The 19,837-nt window shown below is 41.0% G+C and overlaps 1 protein-coding gene across 3 annotated transcripts in view; it reads left to right on the forward strand.

Moving 5' to 3' along the window:
- The window catches only part of DOCK10 (dedicator of cytokinesis 10), a gene marked incomplete at both ends in the record, with an annotated part of 282,115 nt that overhangs the window by 50,617 nt on the left and 211,661 nt on the right, over positions 1-19,837 (forward strand). Inside the window, one exon of one of the 3 annotated variants that reach the window (XM_080719855.1) lies at positions 13,040-13,339. The exons of 1 other annotated variant lie outside the window; for it this stretch is intronic. In XM_080719855.1, coding sequence (XP_080575981.1) covers positions 13,178-13,339 — 162 coding nt within the window. Of the gene's footprint in view, positions 1-13,039; positions 13,340-19,837 lie in introns of those variants that run through there. One more of the 3 variants, XM_080719856.1, reaches the window with a different exon arrangement.

A 19,837-nucleotide genomic window follows, 5' to 3' on the forward strand; every position in this document is an offset into this window, starting at 1 on the left:
GGGTGATGAGGAGGGGAAGAGCCCAGGGGAGGAGAGGAGGAATAACTTCCAACATTCTGGACGTGGTAGGGCAACTGTAGCTGACAAGTGACTGCATATATCAGAATAGCTATTAGAAAGGGTTTTGACAAAAGGTAATGATGAACGTCTGAGGAGAGGCCTATGCCAACTCCTGTATCCAGTCAGTACTTATCATATACATATATGGGAATGTCACGCTGTACCCAACAAATATATTTAACTACTATATGTCAATTTAAAGTAAAAAATGTAAAAATGAAAAATTCAAAGAAGACAAATTACAATAGCACTAAATTACAATTAATTTTTTGGTGTGTGTGTATATCTAGTACTCGAGATTGGATCCAGGGTCATTCAACCTCCAAGCTATATACCTATCCCTATTTTATTTCATAGTAAGTTCTCACTAAGTTTCTTAGTGTCTCTCTAAGTTGCTGAGGCTGGCTTTTAACCCGAGATCCTCCTGTCTCAGCCTTCAACAGGCATGCACCACCACACCCAGCATTAGCTTATATTTTTTAAAAAGTTTTAGCAAATCTGAGTGTGGTGGCACACACCTATAATCCTAGTAACTTGGGAGGCTGAGAAAGGAAGATTCCCCAGGTTTAATATTAGCCATCGTAACTGAACAAGACTCTCATCAATCTAGCAAGACCCTGTTTCCAAACAAAGAAGTTTTAAAAAGGGGAATAGGTATAGTTTGGAGGTAGAACACAGCTGTATTGAATCGCTAGTAAAACACACAAACACAACAACACACACACACTATTATAACACAAAGACAAGACCCAACACACAGTATTTTGGTATTATGCTATTTTTGCGCTGTAGTACTATGCGTATTAGGGGATTTGGTACATTCTGGCAGCTCCTCCTGGCTTCTGGACAGTCGTCATTGATGTTCTATCTGAATCTTGTGGTTATATGAAGCCATTGGATCCTGGACCTAGAAGGAACCAGGAGACCATTTGTTCTAACTATGAACAAGCACACTTAGATCCAGAGAAAGAGGAGACAAGCCTTATCTGATAACCTGATTGATGTCAGTACCCAAACCTTGTCCACTGCTCCACCTCATTTCACCCAGTGCAAACAGCATGCGAACCTCTTGCAGAACTGCAGAGCCTTGATATGAGAGGAAGAAAAGCATTAAGAATGCACCTTCTTACGCCTGGCATGGTGGTGCACGCTTGTAATCCCAGCATTTGGAAGACTGAGACAGGAGGATTGCGGTTCACCGTCAGCCTCAGCTACTTAGTGAGGACCTTTGCAACTCAGTGAGACCTTGTTGGGGGTAGAGCTCTGAGGTAGAATGCCCCTGGGTTCTATCCCCAGTACTGCCAAAAAAAAAAAAAAGAAGGTACATCCTGCAGCTTTGGTTTTAAAGAGGAACTGAGCATCATCTTATCAAGTGAATGTTTTGCAGGTTACACTTCCCCTCTTGTTACCATGGGATTTGAACCAGGGCTTGTCCTCATTTCCTTTCAAAAGCCTTGAGCTGGTGGTTGGTACCGACCCTCAAATGATACGCTGGGCTCCTCTCCTGAGTCCTGGCAAAGCCTGGAAAGCTGAGATGCACCAGGCTGACAACCTCCTTTACATCTGTTGAATAGATTCCAAAAGAACATTTGCAAATGCCTTTAATAAAGACTACCATTTTCATGTTTGGAAAGCAATTCGTGATTATTGTAAACGAGATGTAAGTTGAAGTGTTCAGGAGGTGGGTGGCTAATTCCTGCCACGTTTCAAAGGAACACAAGAAACAAGGTAGAACAAGTACTGAGAGTACAGTCAACAGCTTATTCAGCCTGTATCATCTGAGAATAGTTTTCACATAGCTAACTTTCAAAAACAACATGATTTGCCCAATCTAATCACTGAACTTTTAAAAATTAAGGGCAGTCATTGGTGGAAACTACCTAGAATGTTTCACAGATTTCTCTGGCCTTAAACTATGGTCCCTGGACATCATTTGTCACTCCTGGTGCACCAGCAGCTTGGTTGTGAGCACTCATATTGTACAGGGCTGTGACACTGTGTGATTCACATTGACCTTTGCAGTATTGACATCTCCCGACATGGCAGAGTCCCAGATATTGTGGGTATTGATTTCTTCTTTTTATTTTTGTCATATTATCAATCATCAGTCCCTTCTTTTTTGTGAGTGGCTCATATCTTTAAGTTAACCCCACCAAGCCATGCCCTGGGGCCCACCGCCTGGTAAAGAGAGGAGCCTGCAGCACTTCCTGCCTCCCCTTCTCTCCTTTTTTTTTATTTTTAATTTTTTGGCACTGGGGTTTGAACGCAGGGACACTCTACCTCTGAGCCAGACCCCTAGCCCTGTATTTTATTTAAATAGGGTCCCACTAAGTTATCACACACTGACCTGGAATCTGCGATCCTCCTATCTCAGCCTCCCAACGACTGGGCTTCCAGGCATGTACCACCATGCCTGGCTTGTCAACTCATTCTAACTCCAGGGCTCTCTTTGGTTTGAGTTACTGTTCACACATGACTGTATTGGCTTTGAGCCTTGACCCCAAAAATGTGTGTGTGTGTGTGTGTGTGTGTGTGTGTGTGTGTGTGTGTTTTGCCTTTTTCAGCATTTATTTAGAATAATAGTGATAATAATAGCAGTGAAAGAAAAATAACATCTAGCATTTATGCCAGTATTATATACTAGATGTCTTTGTTACAACTTGGCAAGACATCTTATGTTACTCTCACAAGACAATTTAGAGAAAATAAAGACTCAGAGCATTAAATTGATGTTCCAAGACAGCGCAAACTAAATTCAAATTCAGATCTCTTCAGCTCCAATGCTTATGTTTATTGCTCCGAATCACTTCCAGGGTGCCAAAATGGGATAATAGACCTCTATTTTACTCCCAGGAACAGAGTCACTTCCAGGGTGCCAAGGTGGGATAATGGACCTTTATTTTACCTCCAGAAACAGAGTCCCAAACCCTATCCAGTGGCTGGGTCTTGGTGGGAAGGCACACCTGCCTACAGTAGGGACATCCTTCCATTTCTAACTGGTTATCTCCTGTTTCTCTGGACCAGGGCAGGCCAGGACTATATTGCTTCTGATCAAAAGTTATTGTGAGTTTAGCTGGGTAATCTCTGTAGAGTTCTGTTCAAAGTCATGATATAAACAGGGACAGCATGAGACTCTTTTCTCCCAGCCACCTCATAACTTCACAGAATGAAATCTCTCTCTCTCTCTCTCTCTCTCTCTCTCTCTCTCTCTCTCTCTCTCTCTCTCTTTCAGAAGTTGTTTCTGTTCCAGGATTTGGCTGTGATCAGAATAGTTGAGGTTGCAAAATGAGAGACCTTAACTGTGGTATTGGTATTTTATTTCAAATTGTTTGCCCATGGAAAGGACTGCAAAGGGGTCATGGAACTCGTGTCCCATTGCCATGGGAGCTAACTCTCAGAGCACAGGGAAGCCGTGTCCAACACCACTATTACCCCATCACTCAGGGGACATTGTGTGTCTCTGCATAAGGAAGGGGCCTGGGATAAAAAATAGCAATTGTGGTGGAGGCAGGGAGAAATAAGCAAGTCCTAAGATGTTTAGATTGTCTCTTCTTCAGTAAGGACTACATGCATTGAATACATACCCTGCATCTGGTATGGGGCTACGAACTTGACCTGGTATTATATCCTCAGGAGTACTCCTGTATACTTAATTTTTTTTTTTGCTCAAAGCCACAAAGGCAATTATTGGCTCAACAGGGTTTTAAATTTTGGCAATCTGCTTCCTGTTTTTTTTTTTGTTTTGTCTAGCTGCTACACTGTGCTACCTTCCATTAAGAATAAGAAAGGTTTATGATGAGCTGAGAAAAGCTCAATCAAACATAGACACCTAACAAATCTAAGATATAATACTAATGGAACATTTAAATTATCCATGCACTCTGCAAGAAGCTAAATTAGAGAGCAATGAAGGATAATTTTCTGCTACATCTAAATGTACCAACAAAAGAATAACCTCCTTTGGAGCTGCGCCCGTGCCAAAGGTAAGAAACTGGAGATAAAGGAGGGCTTGGCAGCTGCACCTGTGCTTTTATACAAAAGAACAGTGTACTTGTTTCCAACGTGATTAATTGTTCAGCCCAATAAATGTCAGTACATGGATAAGATGCCTGTAAAAGGGAGGCTGCTCTCTGATGATGTGAACATGAAGAGAAAGAGCAACTGAGAGAAAAGAACTCTACAAATGACACATGAAAGACAGAAGTCATGGATTATTATCAAAATATATTTTATACCCCAAGTTCTTTTATTGCAATATACTTTTCTTGTTGCATTGTAATTTGCATCATATTGATGTGTAGCGGGATAGAAATGAACATGCTCATGGTACCCAGTGCATCTCCCTACAGAGCTCACCCCACTCCCCCCTCTTCTCTGAACATCATATTGAAATTGGCATTGACGGCTTCACAGATGTACATAGGATCATTTGAACTACTTCCTTCATCAAGTCTCCCCTTTCTTCTCCCCACCTCCCTTTCAAAATCTCCTTCTACTGTTCTACTGGTCTCTCTCCTCATTTACCTGAAATTCCTCGTTTTCCCAATTTCTCTCCAGCTTCCACATATGAGAGAGATCATGGACTCCTCATTCTGAGACTGGCTGGTCTCACTTAGCATAATATTTTCTAGTTCTATCCATTTTTCTGGAAATGACATAATTTTGTTATTCTTTATGGCTGAGTAAAGTTCCATTGTGTGTATAGTCCACAGCTCTGTAACCTGTTAATCCTTGGGTCCCGTAGTTTGGCCATTGTGAATGAGAAATGACTGCAGAACAGGCAAGGAAGTAGATGGATAAAGGGCAACGGATCCTTAGGGAGTTTGACAGGGTTGGTTTTCCACTTTTCTGCAGAGAAGGCCCGGTGAACTTCCTCCCAGCCATTTCACTGAGTTCCTACCTAGGAACTTACCCATCTGGAAATAGACAAGGAAAAAGGTTATCCTTATTCTTTGCCTTGGAGAATGGCCAATTCCTGTGACCTGGTTTTCCTTGACTAGAGGCTAAATTCTCATTTGCAATTTAATCTATGAGCGCTCTCCTCCTTTTGTGGACTACTTTTGCTGGGGAACAGTTGAAGGGACTGTGGGAAATTCACAAAGAAACTCAACATGCTTAAGAGGATGACGATGGCATTGATGACAACCAGGATGATTTGATCTTCATTTAAGCCACCTAATGACTGGTCCATTCATCCCATAAGTCATTGTTGAGTTACATAAAAAGATTGCACAAGTGTTTAAATAAACATATGGCAGCTTCCTTCTGTGCCTAGGTATCCTGTTATTTTCCCACTACAGAACAAGGCAGAAAAAACCGACCACACTTGGAAGAGAGACCAGGTACATCAGAGGTGGCAAGGCAGATAAACTCTCACCAATATGAGAGTAACTTCCAGACCCTCACGCCATGCCTGGAAGTTGTGTGGCTGGCTACCCTGAAGCACTGTAACCTGCAGACTATCAGCAGACCTCCAAAGACTGTTTTCTGGGGTTATTGTAGTGTTACCCAACATCGTATATCATGCAGGACAAACAAAAATTTGCAAAGGAAGCCAATCCTGTTTCCATATTTCAATACACATTTTGATGTCCAATTTGAATACTCAAGTCATTTCTGCCAGTGAACATTTTGCACAGTCAACAGAACACAATTTTCAAAAATCCTCTCATCAAATTCATTTAGTTGAAAACTGTTTTAACTCCCCATCAAAATGCAATTGAAATCATCGCCCCCAGACTTCTAAGACTGTTGCTAGCTGTGTCCTGAACCTGCCATGTGAAGAAACATCACAGATCTTCTTCTGAGGAATGAACCAGCTCTCAAAATGTGTTTTCCAGGGTAACCCCTCTGCACCCTATTGCATATCAAAGACTTTTCTAGTCTGAATCCATCTTTAGAAGATAGTAAGTTTCCTTAATGTAAACTCAACATGATGGTAGAAGCTTCGATTCTGCAGCCAGGCTAGCTAAGTTTAAATTCTGACTGCTTCTTTCTGAAACTGTGGTTCTGTGAAGAAGCCGCTTAACTTCTCTGTGTCTCACTTTCCTCAGCCATAAAATGGGGACGATCATAGCACTGCCTCATAGAGGGAGGTGTCAATGAATCAGTCAATATGTGTAGGGATTAGAGCTTCATCTAGCACATAGTAAGTCTTGCTTATGGGATTGTTTTTATTAGTATACTCACTACCATTACTATCAGGCATAGTGAACCTACCAGAAGGTGGGGACAAGATATAGCATGAATGAACTTAGCACAGTTTTAGTACTCATAGTGAAGGAAGATAAAACTTAAGGAGTCAGAAGGTTACAGTTGTGTGTCAGGAAGAAAACCCCTGGGGTACAGCAATAAGGGCTGAGGTTCAGAGCTGTGAGGCCAGACCTCTGCAAGGAGGCTTTTCCAGGGCACATCACTTTTGAGCTGAGCCTGGAGGTTAAGAGGAAAGAAACCAGCATCTGTTAGTCCCCTTAGTAGCAGAAACATCACATTGTTCACTGTGTAATTATTATAGACCAGGCTCTTTCTGAGCCTTTTTTGGTGACTCTTGTCCCACCGATATCCTGCAGGTATGAAGGCTTTGTCTCCATTTTACATTTACATTATTAAGGCTCCCAGTGGCTAAGCCACTGCTCAAGAGTACACTGCTGATACTTGGCAGAGCCTGTACTGCAGCACGAGTCTGCTCGCTTCGGGGCACAATGTGTTCTTTCCTGGTTAGCTTCTATAGGAGACATGGGTCTAGTTAGACTGGAGCCTTGTTGCTAGATACAGATCGACTGTATGCACTCTCAGTTTCTTTATAAATTAGCAAAAGTATAAAAGTATAAGGAGGAAACTCCTTAGTTGAGGTAGCTGGCTCTGGGCATGGAGAGAAGATGAACGTTTGAGCTCCGACTGGCAGCCAATGGATGAGCTCCAGGGTTGACTAGTGTGTCAAATGCAGTCTTAGTTCAGGATGTGTGAGCCAGATTGGCAGCCAGATCAAAGATAGGCCTAGCCCTTTGGGCCAAAGCCAAACTAATCAGAGGGCTTCTCTCTGGGCTTCTGCCTTGTGCTGGGACCTCTGGAAGCATTAACCCCCTCTCTGAGTGGCCACTGCCCCAGCATTAGGTCTGTGCAAAGGAGGGAGTAGGAGACTAATTGCTTCCTCATCCCCAGCACTGACTGTTCAGGCTGGCAGCCCCCTGAACTCTTCAGGGGAATGAAAGGTTGAAAATAGAGTTAGGGAGTTTAGGAGGGAGGTAAAAACACCAACTGGGTTATCACAGACTGCTGCTTTATTTGGACCTGGCACCTGTAGTCTTGCGGTATCTCTACTTCAAGCTTCCGGGGTTCCACCTCCTATTCCCGCTGTGAGATCATGTGGGGGAAGGGAGGGACCCCACCTATCAGGGAACAGTAGCTCTACTATGTACATAAGTCATTCCTAAATTCTTCATTTGTTGGCTACTGACCAATGTAATCTTTTTCTTTTTCTTTCCTTTTCTTATTTTTTTTGGGGGGGAGAAGTGCTGGAAACTGAACCCAGGGGCATTGTACCTCTGAGCTATACCCCAGCCCTTATTTATTTATATATTTATTTTATTTTTAAATAGGTTCTTACTAGGTTGCTGAGAGTCTCACTAAGTTGTTGAGGCTAGCTTTGAACCTGCATCTCCCTGTCTCTACCTCCCAAGTAATGGGATTACAGGCATGTCCCACACAGGCTTTTTATTATTTAGAAATACTCAAAATTTTGATCTGCTGAAGGAGGCCACACATATATATTTTTTCACTGCTGTAATCTGTATATTCTCTTCTATAGTGCAGTGTAGTCATTTCACTTAATTTGGAGACAAGAGAGTTCATTGAGTGTGCTCCATCCACCACCTGGAGCTAGAAGCCAGGGGCCCTAGACTGCAGACACAAGCCCACTCTGCAGGCTCACGTACAGGAGAGGACTTCCCCCTGCTGGCTCCAATCCCCTGGGTTTTGAGAGCAGGGAAGAAGGTGGGGCAGACATCCCAGAGCACCGAGCCTCCTCCTCCAGGGAGTGTTGGTTCACTCACATGAGGCATCAAGGTATGGTTTCCCAGGCAGGCTCCTTGTATCAGCCCTTTATAACACAATGCCACACCTGAGTGGTTTCAATGGCAGAAATTACTTTTCTCAGGGTTCTAGAGGCTGGAGGTTCAAGATCAAAGCTCTGTGAGGGTTGGCTTCTGGTGAGGATTCTCTTCTTGTTTTTAGTTCAGCTGTCTTCTCACCCAGTCTTCTGTGGCTTTCCATTGTGTAGAGAGAAAGAGAGACAGAGACAGAGAGACAGAGAGACAGAGAGAGAGAGAGAGAGAGAGAGAGAGAGAGAGAGAGAGAGAAAGAGATTTAGGATCTGATATATCTTCCTCTCCTAAGAATACCTAATAGATGGGGGACCATTATGACCTCTTTTAACCCCAAATTCTTGACTTAAAGACCCTATCAGCAAACGAATTTGGGGAGCACAAAATTCGATCCATAACAGTTTTCTACTCTCAAAATCTTGGCCTTCACGTAAATTTCCCTTGATAAAGAAGCTCTAATCATGACCTTATCTGAGTCTTGAAATAGTAACCAGCAAGTCCCAGGGGATGAAGCAGAAAAGGACACCTGGCCAAGGTTGTCCAGAAGGCACTTTAGGCTTATCACGGTAGCCTTCATCTCTTAATTAAAACACTTTACCCAAGCTCATCTTTTGTGTGTGTATAGTACTGGGGATTGAACCCAGGGGCATTCTACTTCCAAGCTACACCTCCAGCCCTATTTTATTCTATATTTGGAAACAGGGTCTCATTGAATTGCAAAGGGTCTCACTAAGTAGCTGAGGCTATCCTTAAACCATGATCATCCTGTCTCAGCCTCCCAAATGCTAGGATTACAAGCATGCACCACACCCAGCCTTCATCTTTCTTTTTACAAGACAATCTTTTGTGCTTGTTTGTCTGCAACAGCTCTCAGCGTCCTTGACACCACATAGAACGTGGCAGCAGATCGCCTGCCTTCAGCAGGACAGAATTGTGCATCAGGAGACTGAGAGGCACCAGGTCTTCAGGGCAGAGAAGAACACAGCTTTACCTCCATCCTGTCCAACCACAGTCCAACTCAAGACCGTCAGGATAGATTTAGATATATTGCAGGTTAGATGAGATATATAGATTTAAATATACAGCTCTTACATAATTCAACAAAGCTGGGAAAGTCCAACACTTTCAGTAGGCATTATTTATTTAAATTAAACATGTATTTCCCTGCCCATTGTAAGAAGATCTTTGGATGTGCTCTCCCAGTGGTGCAAAGATCTAAATCTGAAGTTAAGTAACTCTTAGGCCAAAAAGTTTTAGACAGCTGCACTAAAATATAGACTCATTGGTCAGGAATTTTAAAAAAGAGATGAGCAAACTATAGCTGGTTAAGTGTCTCCTGAGATAGGAGGAGGGGCCTCCCTGAGTTCAGCAATGTTTTGGAGATTTTTAAAGGTTTCTGTCATTTCAGTCTTTCTTCCTTTTTCTTCTCCTTGCCCTACTTTAGTCTCTAAAATTCATCACGTGTGTTACTGCAGATTTAACCCAGGGACATTCTAGCTCTACGCCACACCCTCACTCGGCCTTATTTTATTTTATTTATTTTATTTTGAAACAGGGTCTTGCTAAGTTGCTAAAGTTTCCAATAAAGTGCCGAAGCTACCTTCAAACCTGTGGTCCCTCTGTCTCAGCCTCCCAAATACTGGGATTATAGGCATATGGCACCACACCTGATTTCTGAAACTCTGTCTCTCTTTTATATTTTAACTGGGGCAATAGCACCTTCCTATTGCCTTCTTCCATTCCATATGTGTACTAAGGCTACTCCATATCTATACTATGCTTGAAACCAGAAATGCTTTCATTGTGCGTGAATTTAGATTTCATGAGTACAGACTGAACTTATGTAAAATAGTATATAATAATATTTAGTAACTGCCATGGTTAAATACTGAAGGCCCTATAAAAATCACATGTATTAAACTCATGGTTGATAGAGTTAAGTCATGAGAATTGTAATCTCATCAGTGGATAACTATGGACTTATCTGGGTCGAGACCTAGTGCGGTAGAGTGTAGCTAGAGAAGTTGGGTCCTTAAGGAGCATGGTCTTAGGGACCGTGGCAGTATGTTTGAATTCCCTTGCTTGCTGATCTGCCTGCTTCCATCCTCCATGATGTGAGAATGAAGCCTTATGCTCTTTCTCTTTACCTTCCACCATGCCCTGAGATCCATGGTCTCTGACCTCACATGGACTGAACCCCCAAATCTCCAAGGAAACCATGAGCAAATAAATCTTCCTTCCTCTAAGTTGTGTGGTCAGTCTTTAGATTATAGTAGTGAGGATGCTGAATAAGACAATGACCCAGAATAAAATCTAGCTCCCCACGCCTGTTTAGAAATTTGAATTCCACAATTATTAATGACAGCATTTTCTTAGCTAGGATAATATGTTTAAAATCTTGCCTCTAGCCTTTTACAGTTAATTAATGTTTTGGGGGATCATGAAAAAGACCCAGCTAGGAGAAGAAGGCAGATAAGACTGAAAGAGAGTCTCACACAGTTATCTGTTGATAAAACTTCACATATTTGACATTTGGAAGCCAAATTAATGATTCATCTCAGAGTTCCAACAAAAACAGCAGATTCCTGCTAAAGAGCTTGAACCTCATCTTTTAATATTGCCTATATGTCACTATACGTGCTAAATCTGAAGGCAAAATCTTTTTGGGTAGATGTTTATCTTCTTTTCCACCCTCGCCTGTTTCCAGCTTAATTTACTACATACACCTTATAGCTTAGAACCCAGCAGCTTTTTTGTACTTTTACTGCATATTTGAAATTTTGCACCAGATAATTTTGGAGAACACATCTAATTCTGTTTCTTGATTTTCACTCTTATTCTTCCTTATCTATTGGATCACTGTATGTGTATTAAACAGAGAAACTAGTCCTTGGATGCTCCCTTAAGTTGATAATAAAAGATGAGAGAGAGAGAGAGAGAGAGAGAGAGAGAGAGAGAGAGAGACTGACTTTCAGCAGCCCATCAATAATAGGGTGAATTCCTCAGAGACAAAGAGGGGATCAATGAAAACAGGCCTCTAATAGCTAGAAAGCATCTCATTTGTATCCCTAAAGACGGCGACATCTGCCAAAACATCTAACTCCAGAGACATAGCCAGATCCAGAGAGCATCCTCCCCACCAGCCCATGGTGTGTCTCTTCCCTCTCCAGTTTCCAACTGGGCTGTGACATGTCTGAGCATCGCCTGTCACCCCTTGCTGCATATGAGACATGGTCATGAGCAGATGCCCCACAGACAGGACTGGGGAGAGACACATTATGAGGTATGGAAGTGGGTGGGGTGGACATACAGAGGCAGGAGAAATGATGGCATTTGAAATTACACACACATAAATGGAAGCTTCTGGTGGGCATCATGGTATACAGAGATCCAGTACACACAAGCCAGACAGGCTAAATTGTGGCCTCTCTCCAGTAAATGCCCCCGTTGTTTGGAGTAAAAATGGTTTAGATTAGCCCCCGGGCCACTCTGACAAAGGTCCAGAGGAAGTTAGGGACTTGCCAGCACAATTAGCATTTTTTTCTTCTTTCTCCAGCGGCACTAAAATATGTTTGCTTAAAACAGAAAGATGAAAAACTACTGGGCAGCTGGTACTTCTTAAAAGAAGAGGGGAAAAAAAGAAGCATGTTTTTCTTCTCTGGCAAACATATCGGCTAAGAGGATGCTGTGTTGTGACAGATTAGGGAGCAATTAATGCCTAATTGTGCACTACACTAGATGCTTCTGTGAGAGCAACGTTACTGGGGCTGGAGTGGCCACACCTTACAGCAACACTAAACTTCCTGCAGCACCCCTACACCGGGGATCCCACAGATCAAAGGAAACCTTTGCATTTTTATTTTTCTTTAAATCTTTAGGAGTTACCCTGAAAAACTAGCTTGGCTGAAAGATCCCAACATTGAAAATCCTACTGGGGATTTCATACTTTCCTCGTTTGTAAGCAAAATCCATTTTCCACAAGATATTTTTAGTATGAGTATCCCCTGCTGTGCTATTTTCTTTCAGGATACCATTAGGTCTTGAGGCCATTCCAGATGGGTCACGTGATTTCTGAGCATCCCTCTCTGGTTCCCTCCTTAGTGGCTGGTCTCCCAAAAGTTCAGGGAATAGGAGACCCTAAACTATCTAAGACCTCACAGCCCTTTTCTAAGGCTTGAATTCTGATTGACTGATAGGATGTTAAAATGTTTTTCAGCTGCATTTCCCAGAGGTCAGCTTGGCAGAGCAAGCTGAGTGACCTCAGTAATAGAGATATTTTCAGCCCTGCAAGCTGCCTATGTAAATATAAAAATGTATTCAGCTACAGAACTGCATGTGTGGGAACAGAACAAACCATGCTATTCAAAGGAAATCACAGAGGGACACTGGAGTCTCTCACGTGAGTTTGGTTAACACGCACATAGTTTTGATAAATCATCTTGATTCGGCACCTTCTCCATTTCGGATGAGCCAGTTTCATTTCTGGAACTTAAAACTATGGAAAGTAAAATCACAAACACTTCACAAGGCATCTGGCAAATTTTCCTTCAGGAAGTGTTTGCATTTAAAAAAAAATCTTTTTTGCCCTTTATAAGCCTCGTTTGTCTTGGGGACAGAATTGTCAGCGTGAAGTCAGAATTCCAGTTGTTTAATTTGAAAGCGTGATTTAGTGTTTGTGTATCTGAGAGGGGGAGATAGATTTATGGAAACTGTTGCAACAGGAAAGGAAGAGAGGCGCTGTAATGAACAGATAAATATGTTCTCCAAACGAATTGAGAAATACTCTCCAGGCAAAAGACTCCGATATTCTTGTGTGTTCAGTTTCCGTGGATCAGATCTTTCCCATCTCTGCATCCAAGCTATTTGGCCGTGATCAGATGATCAGAGCTGGAGGAAGCGATTGGAGGGGGAGCTGGCTGCAGCTGCAGTGTAGGCTGTTTTCGGGGACAAGGAGCCACTGTTTTGCAAACATAGCATCAACATAGAAGTTATTCTGTAGGCTCCAGGATGCAGCGATGGGCTGCACTGCCAGCATTGTTCTGCTGCAAGCTTTTCGCTCTGTGGTGCAAAGGAGCTGTCCACACATTTGTAGACGACGCCAGGAGGAACCATCCCATGAAATTGTGCCTCTGGAAAGTGAGGATGAAATGAGTAGACCCAGAACCCTCATCATAATGGTACGGTATTCCTGGCGGAGCAGCCTCTGGTCATTGAGCTGTTATTACGGAGACATAGCAATTGAGGGCTTTCGGGTGTTCAGCTTTAAGTCAAAATATGCATGTCCTAGAGTTTACTACTTTGATTTACTGTTTGGGTGAAAATCTCTCAGAACTCTTTTCACCATTCAAAAACTGATTGTCTTTCTTAGATCTGTCATGAAAATGTGCAGTTTATTTCTCTATTGGAACTCCTCTTCTGCCTAACATTTTGTGTAATGTTCACTTTTCTGGAAGGAGGGAAAAGTGAACATTTGAGGGTTTGTTTAAATTAAATGAATTTTATTCCGTTACTTAATTTGAAAGAAGAGGCCAGATGGGATTTTAATACCACACATAACCAATCAAGTTTTGTCTGATGTTGATAGTTACATCTCATACTTCAAAATATGTGTTTTTATTTCTGATTTTGCAAGGGAAATGTCTTTCCCAAATGCTTGACTTAGGCATGAAAATAGAATGAAGTATTGAGAGTTTTGTGGGGTGTGGGGTGTATTGATTAGAAAGCTGTTTCTTGCTACTTGTCAAATTATATTTTTTGCCCATGCTTAGGTTGTAAAAGAAAGGACCACTTCTTTTTGTGCATCTGTTTGATCAGGAGGAATAAAACAGAGAACAGAGTTCTTCCTTACTTTAGATTTAGAGAGAGATCTGCTTAGTCACTGAAATCCCCCGTTGAGGGCAGAGGTGGTGTGTGTGCTAAAGTTTTCAGAATTGGGGAGGAGCTGAAGTCAGGATGGTTTCAAAGTGATTGACTTTTTTCTCTTAGATTTCAATATTCAGATATGTAGCAAATAATGAATGAAATGGCCTGTTACATCAACAGTTTCTAAGGGACAGTCCTTTGGCTTGGACTGTGCTTCTGAGTGACAATGTCAAGTTGTATCCTTCTATATCAGCTTTCTGAACAAATCAGTGTGTCACTTCCAAAAGGCAATACTGCTTTTGAATTTGGGGCTATGGTCCTATCTCAATCAGAAATGGTGTTAGACTCATTAGTCCTATAAGTTTTCACGAGTTAAAATTTAAAGACGTGGCACAGTTAAAAAATCAAAGCAAATTCGGTTTACAAAGTATAACTCCTGTGAGTAATACTCTATATAGTAAAATTCTATAGCTTTGAGTGCTGCTAGTGCCATGTCATTCATACAATCATTTTTTAACTTCACTGATCAGACTATAAAATTTTATAGCTAGAACTATGCAAAAAGTACATTTCAAAATAACTAAGAATTTCTTAATTTACCTAGTAATGATTTTTTTTTATTTTTTGAGGATCCTTTTGATTTTATGCAGTTCTTTTATTAACACTAGAGTGAGGATGAAGAATTTAGCATGGGTAATGATAATGTAATGAGATATTGTAAAAAAAAAAAAAAAAGCAAGACGAAACAATTCTGAATATTCCCACCACAAAGAAATGATAAATGTTTGAGGAGATAGACATGCTTAACTTGATTTGAACATCACACAAAATGCATACACATATCAACACACATCACATAGTACCCTATAAATGTATACAATTTAAACTAGGCATGGTGGTATGGCCTATAGTCTCAGTACTTAGACGGTTGAGACAGGAGGAATGCAGGATCTTAGACCCTCAGCAACTTAGCATGACCCTAGTTCAAAATAAAAAAATAAAACAGGACTGGTGGTATAGCTCAGAGGTAGAATGCTCCTACGTTCAATCCATAGTACCACAAAAAAGATAAGTACACAGTTTTTATGTGTTAGAGTGTAAGATTAAAAAATTATAGAAATTTTTTATTTGTCCCTGTAATTTACAGAAAAATAGTAGAAGTTCAGAAAGCTCAGTATCTTATTAACATCACACAGCTGCTCAATGTTTAGGATCACATATCATACTCAGAATAATTACCCCCAAAACCATTGTACTTTCCACCCTGTCCATACCTTGAAGGAAATTATGACAAAACCGATATACCAACTTCTGTAAGAAAGCTTTGGCCACTCAGGGTCAAATGTTGCTCAATGCAGAGTCATCGCACATCTTGAAAATTCCCCCAGGGTTGCTAACTGTCTCACTCTGGCTCAAAGCTTCAGAGCAAACATAAGTGTGTGTGTGTGTGTGTGTGTGTGTGTGTGTGTGTGTGTGTCTGGCTTTCTCTGTTCCCATGAGTCATCAAGTTTTGTATATCGATTTCCTTTGGTAGGGTCACAGACCCTGGAGCCAAGAGCATCTGGGCTAGAATCCTGCACCATCCCTCATCCCCCCTCTGTGCCTCTCCTCCTTATCTGTAAAACAAGGAAAGCCTCCAACAACCCAGAACTGTTTGCATGGGAGAAATAAAGTATGCAGTAAGTGCTTAGCATGAAAATAAGAAGGTATACAGCAAGTGCTGAGAGCAGTGCGCACATATGCTCATAAGAAGCTCACTCGAGTGATCAGGGGCATCCTACCACAGAGATAGGGGCCTTTCCCCTCCATCAGCAACAGGGAGGAGGGAAGCCTTGGAGGAAGGAGGCCTTGAAGTCCGAACAGGAGCTGTGAAGCTCGGGCCAGGGTCTAAGTCTCATCTCCACCATGCCTAAGCCGTGTGCTCTTGAAAAGCAATGTGTCCCTTCTTGTGCCATCATTTCTTCACAGGGATCAACAGTACCTACTGGGGAAGGTTACTATAGGAATTCAGTAAGTTATTGCAGGAATTCTGTAAGTTAAAATATACAAAGAGCTTTGAGAAGCACCTGGTGATAACGTGCTATATGAACTATGCACTTGTGAGTTGGTAAGGCCTCAAGCAGGAGAGTTACAGGACCCAGGGCTATGGAGGGACAAGAGTTGAGACAGGGCTGCCATTAGGAAGCTATTGCAATGGTCCCAGCAAAGACCTGTATAGATTTTCCTTAAGATTATGAGAAGTGGTTAGATTCTGGATACATTTCAGAAGAAGAACTTGGCTTGTGAGTTAAATGTAAAGGGTGAAAAATAGAAAGGGGTCAGGGTAAATGGTGCTAGTTTGGGTGTGAACTCCCAGAAAAACTAAACTGCCCTTCAGATAGGGAGAGTACATGGAAAGGGACTTTGGAGAGAGAATCCACATTCCTTAGAAGGATGTTGCATCTGCAGTGCTTGTCAGGTCTACATATGGAGCTATCACGGAGGAAGTTGGATATATGAGTCAGGAGTTTCAAGGAAATATATCACAAAGAGGAAAGCCTAGTCCATTGTAAATACCAATAAATGATTGACGAGTGAGTAAAGTGAGCTCTCTCTCTTCTTATCTCTTGTAATAGTTACTGTGCGTAAATCCATTGGACAGTTAATCATGCGATGCCTTTTAACATATCTTGAGTTATTGAACTGAACTTTTAACTGCTTATTTATTTTACTAACCATATATTTTTCTTATCTCACTGGTGGATGGGAAATGGGCTTCTTACACTAGCGAGGCCCAGCACAATGCCTTTTAAAGCTAGAAGTGGAAGAGGTATCTGTTGGTTATTTGACATTTTTAAGCAGTTAGTGCCAGTATGGGAATCTCATCTGCTAGAGCTGCTTTTTTTTTTTTAACTCTTAGTTGAATTGTACAGGAGTGACTTTAAGAGGAAGACAGCTATCAAGATAAGTACAAAGGTTTGAACATTGCTGTTCAGCAGAAAGTTGGGCCTTCAGAACTTCATCTTGGAAGGTTGTGCCAAAGAGTCTCAATTCTATACTCAGGGTTCTGAGTCTGTTCAGAGATAAGCTTTGAGCCACCTTGATTGTACTTCAGCTGTGCAGTGCAACATGGAGATTCTAGTTAAACATCACATGTAAGTGTCTTTGGCACTTATAAGAGACACTTAAGTCCTAACATTCGAAACTATGGCAACGCCCTATTAAAATGCAGTCAAGGTAAACTTGGAAATATGAACAGATTCCTTAACAATTCTAATGTATCTCTTTCATGAAATTTTTTCTTCTTTATGATGGAAGAATTAACATATTTTTTAAATTTTTTTATTGGTGCATTGTAGTCATACATTTTGGGATACAAGATGGTGGAGACATACATACATGCATCACCCAATTAGCCCTTACCCAATTCCCACTCATTCACCTCCCCCTCCTTCTCATGTTTGGCTTAGTGATTGATATTGATACATTTTTTAAAATAAATTAAAAAATTCCCCCTCCCTCCTTCCATCCCCTCAGTGTGGTCACCTTATTTGCTCATCTATAGTATCTCCTTTGTTGTCTCTCATTCTGTTGGATCTCAGTTGAAGTTCTTGATAGTTCCCTTTGCTATACAGAAGCTCTTTAGTTTAATGCAATCCAGTGTATTGATTTTCCTTTTAGTTTCTTGTGCCTTTGGGGTCCTTTTTAGAAAGTTTTTGTCTGTGCCTATGATTTGAATATGTTAGACCTATTCCCTCTTCAAGGAACCTCAAGGTCTCTGGTCTAATTTCCAAGTCTTTGATCCATCTTGAATTGACTCTTGTACAGGATGAGAAAGTGGAATTTATTTCCATTTTTATGTATATGGTTAACCATTTGTTGAACAGGCTACCTTTTTTCTAGTGTATGTTTTTGGCCCCTTTGTCAAAAATCCATTGGCTGTAGGTATGTAGACTTGTTTCTGAGTCTTCTGTACCATTGGTCTATGTATCTGTTTTTGTGTGAGTACCATGCTGATTTATTACTACGGCATTGTAGTATAGTTTAAATTCAGGTATTGTAATCCCTCATGCATGGTTTTTGTGGCTGAAAACTATTTTGGATGTTGTGGGTATTTTGTTATTTCAAATGAATTTTAGACTGATTTTGCTAGGTCTGTGAGGAATGATCTTGGTAATTTATTGGTTATTGCATAAAATCTGTAGATCACTTTTGGCATTATAGCCATTTTGATGATATTTATTCTGCCAATCCATGAACATGAAAGATCTTTTCATTTTCTAAGATCTTTGATTTCTTTTTTCAATGCTTTTATAATTTTCTTTGTGGGTTGTTTACCTCCTTTGTTAAGTTTATTCCTAAGTATTTTGTTTTTTTGTGGGAAATCTTGAGTGAAAGTGTTTTCTGGATTCATTTTTCAGTGGATTTATGATTGGTATGCAGAAAAGCTTCTGATTTTTTAAGATTGATTTTGTATCCAGACACTTTGCTTAATTAGTTGATCAGTTCTATAAGGCTTTTGGTTGAGTTTGTTGGGTCTTCTAAGTATAGTATCATGTCATCTGCAAATAGTGAAAGTTTGAGTTCTTGTTTTCCTATTTGTACTCCTTTGATTTACTTTTCTTGCATTATTGCTCTGACTAAAGTCTCAAGTACTAAATTGAAAAGAAGTGGTAATAATGGACATCCTTGTCTCATTTCTGTTTTTAGGGGAAATTCTTGATGTTTTTCCCCATTTAATATGATGTTGACTGTGGGCCTATTTTTGATTGTCTTTATGATGTTGAAGTATGTTCCTTCTATTCCAATTCTCTGCAGTGCTTTTAGCATAAATGGATGTTGAATTTTGTCAAATGCTTTTTCAGTGTTTATTGAAATGATCATGTGATTTTTTTTGTCTTTGGTTCTGTTTGTGATAAATTACATGGACTGAATCAATGTGATATTGGCTTCATAGAATGTATTTGAGAGAGAGAGAGAGAGTCCTGTTTCTTTCTATTTTACAAAATAAATTGAGGAGTATTGGGATTATCTCTTCCATAAAGTTTTTATAAAATTCACTTGGGAAACCATCTGGTCCTGGGATTTTTTTTATGGTAGGCCACTGCTACAAGTTGTAGACAGTGTTTTCACAGGAGGAATTGATGACTTACAATTCCAATGATCTGCACCTGCTTACTTCAGGTCCTTGGTTGTTTTTCTGTTTGTCTCTGGATTCGGGTGCAGTGAGGCAAGATGGTGCTGGTGTGGCAATCCCGGCCACAGGAGGATGCACTTCTGTTCTGGTGTTGTGAAGCACCACTCTGGATCCCTGAAGGGTGTGTTGAGCCTGGCCACCACTGCTGCAAGTGGTTGCCGGTGTTTGCGCAGGAAGAACTGATGGCTTACAACTCTGATGATGTGCAGCTGCTCACTTCAGGTCCTTGTTTGTTTTCCTGTTTCTCTACTGGTAGTATTTCTGGCTTTGTAGAATGCTGTTTTTAAGGCAAAGGAGATCAGGTGTCAGCAGGACTGGTATGTGCTGCTTCCCTTGGTCACCATCTTCCTGGAAGTCAACAAGTAATCTTTTAATGAAGTATTTTTCTAAAACTTTTATAGCAATATTTTGTCAATGTTTTCAGATATCCAGTTTAACTTTTGTAGGTCTGTTTTCTGGTTAGCACCTATAATTCATTATGTCATTTACTGATTTCCAGTACTAGAAGTTGGCTTTGTTTTTAAATCTTTTCCCTACCCACAATAAAAAAGAGAATTTATCTGTGGGCACTTTGGAGGGTAGCTAAGACAAGAGAAAGCCCAGGTTACCTGAATGTATTGCAATGCTCATTTCTCCG

The sequence above is a fragment of the Muscardinus avellanarius genome (assembly GCF_963383645.1).
Source record: "Muscardinus avellanarius genome assembly, chromosome: 2".
Taxonomy (NCBI): Eukaryota; Metazoa; Chordata; class Mammalia; order Rodentia; family Gliridae; genus Muscardinus; species Muscardinus avellanarius.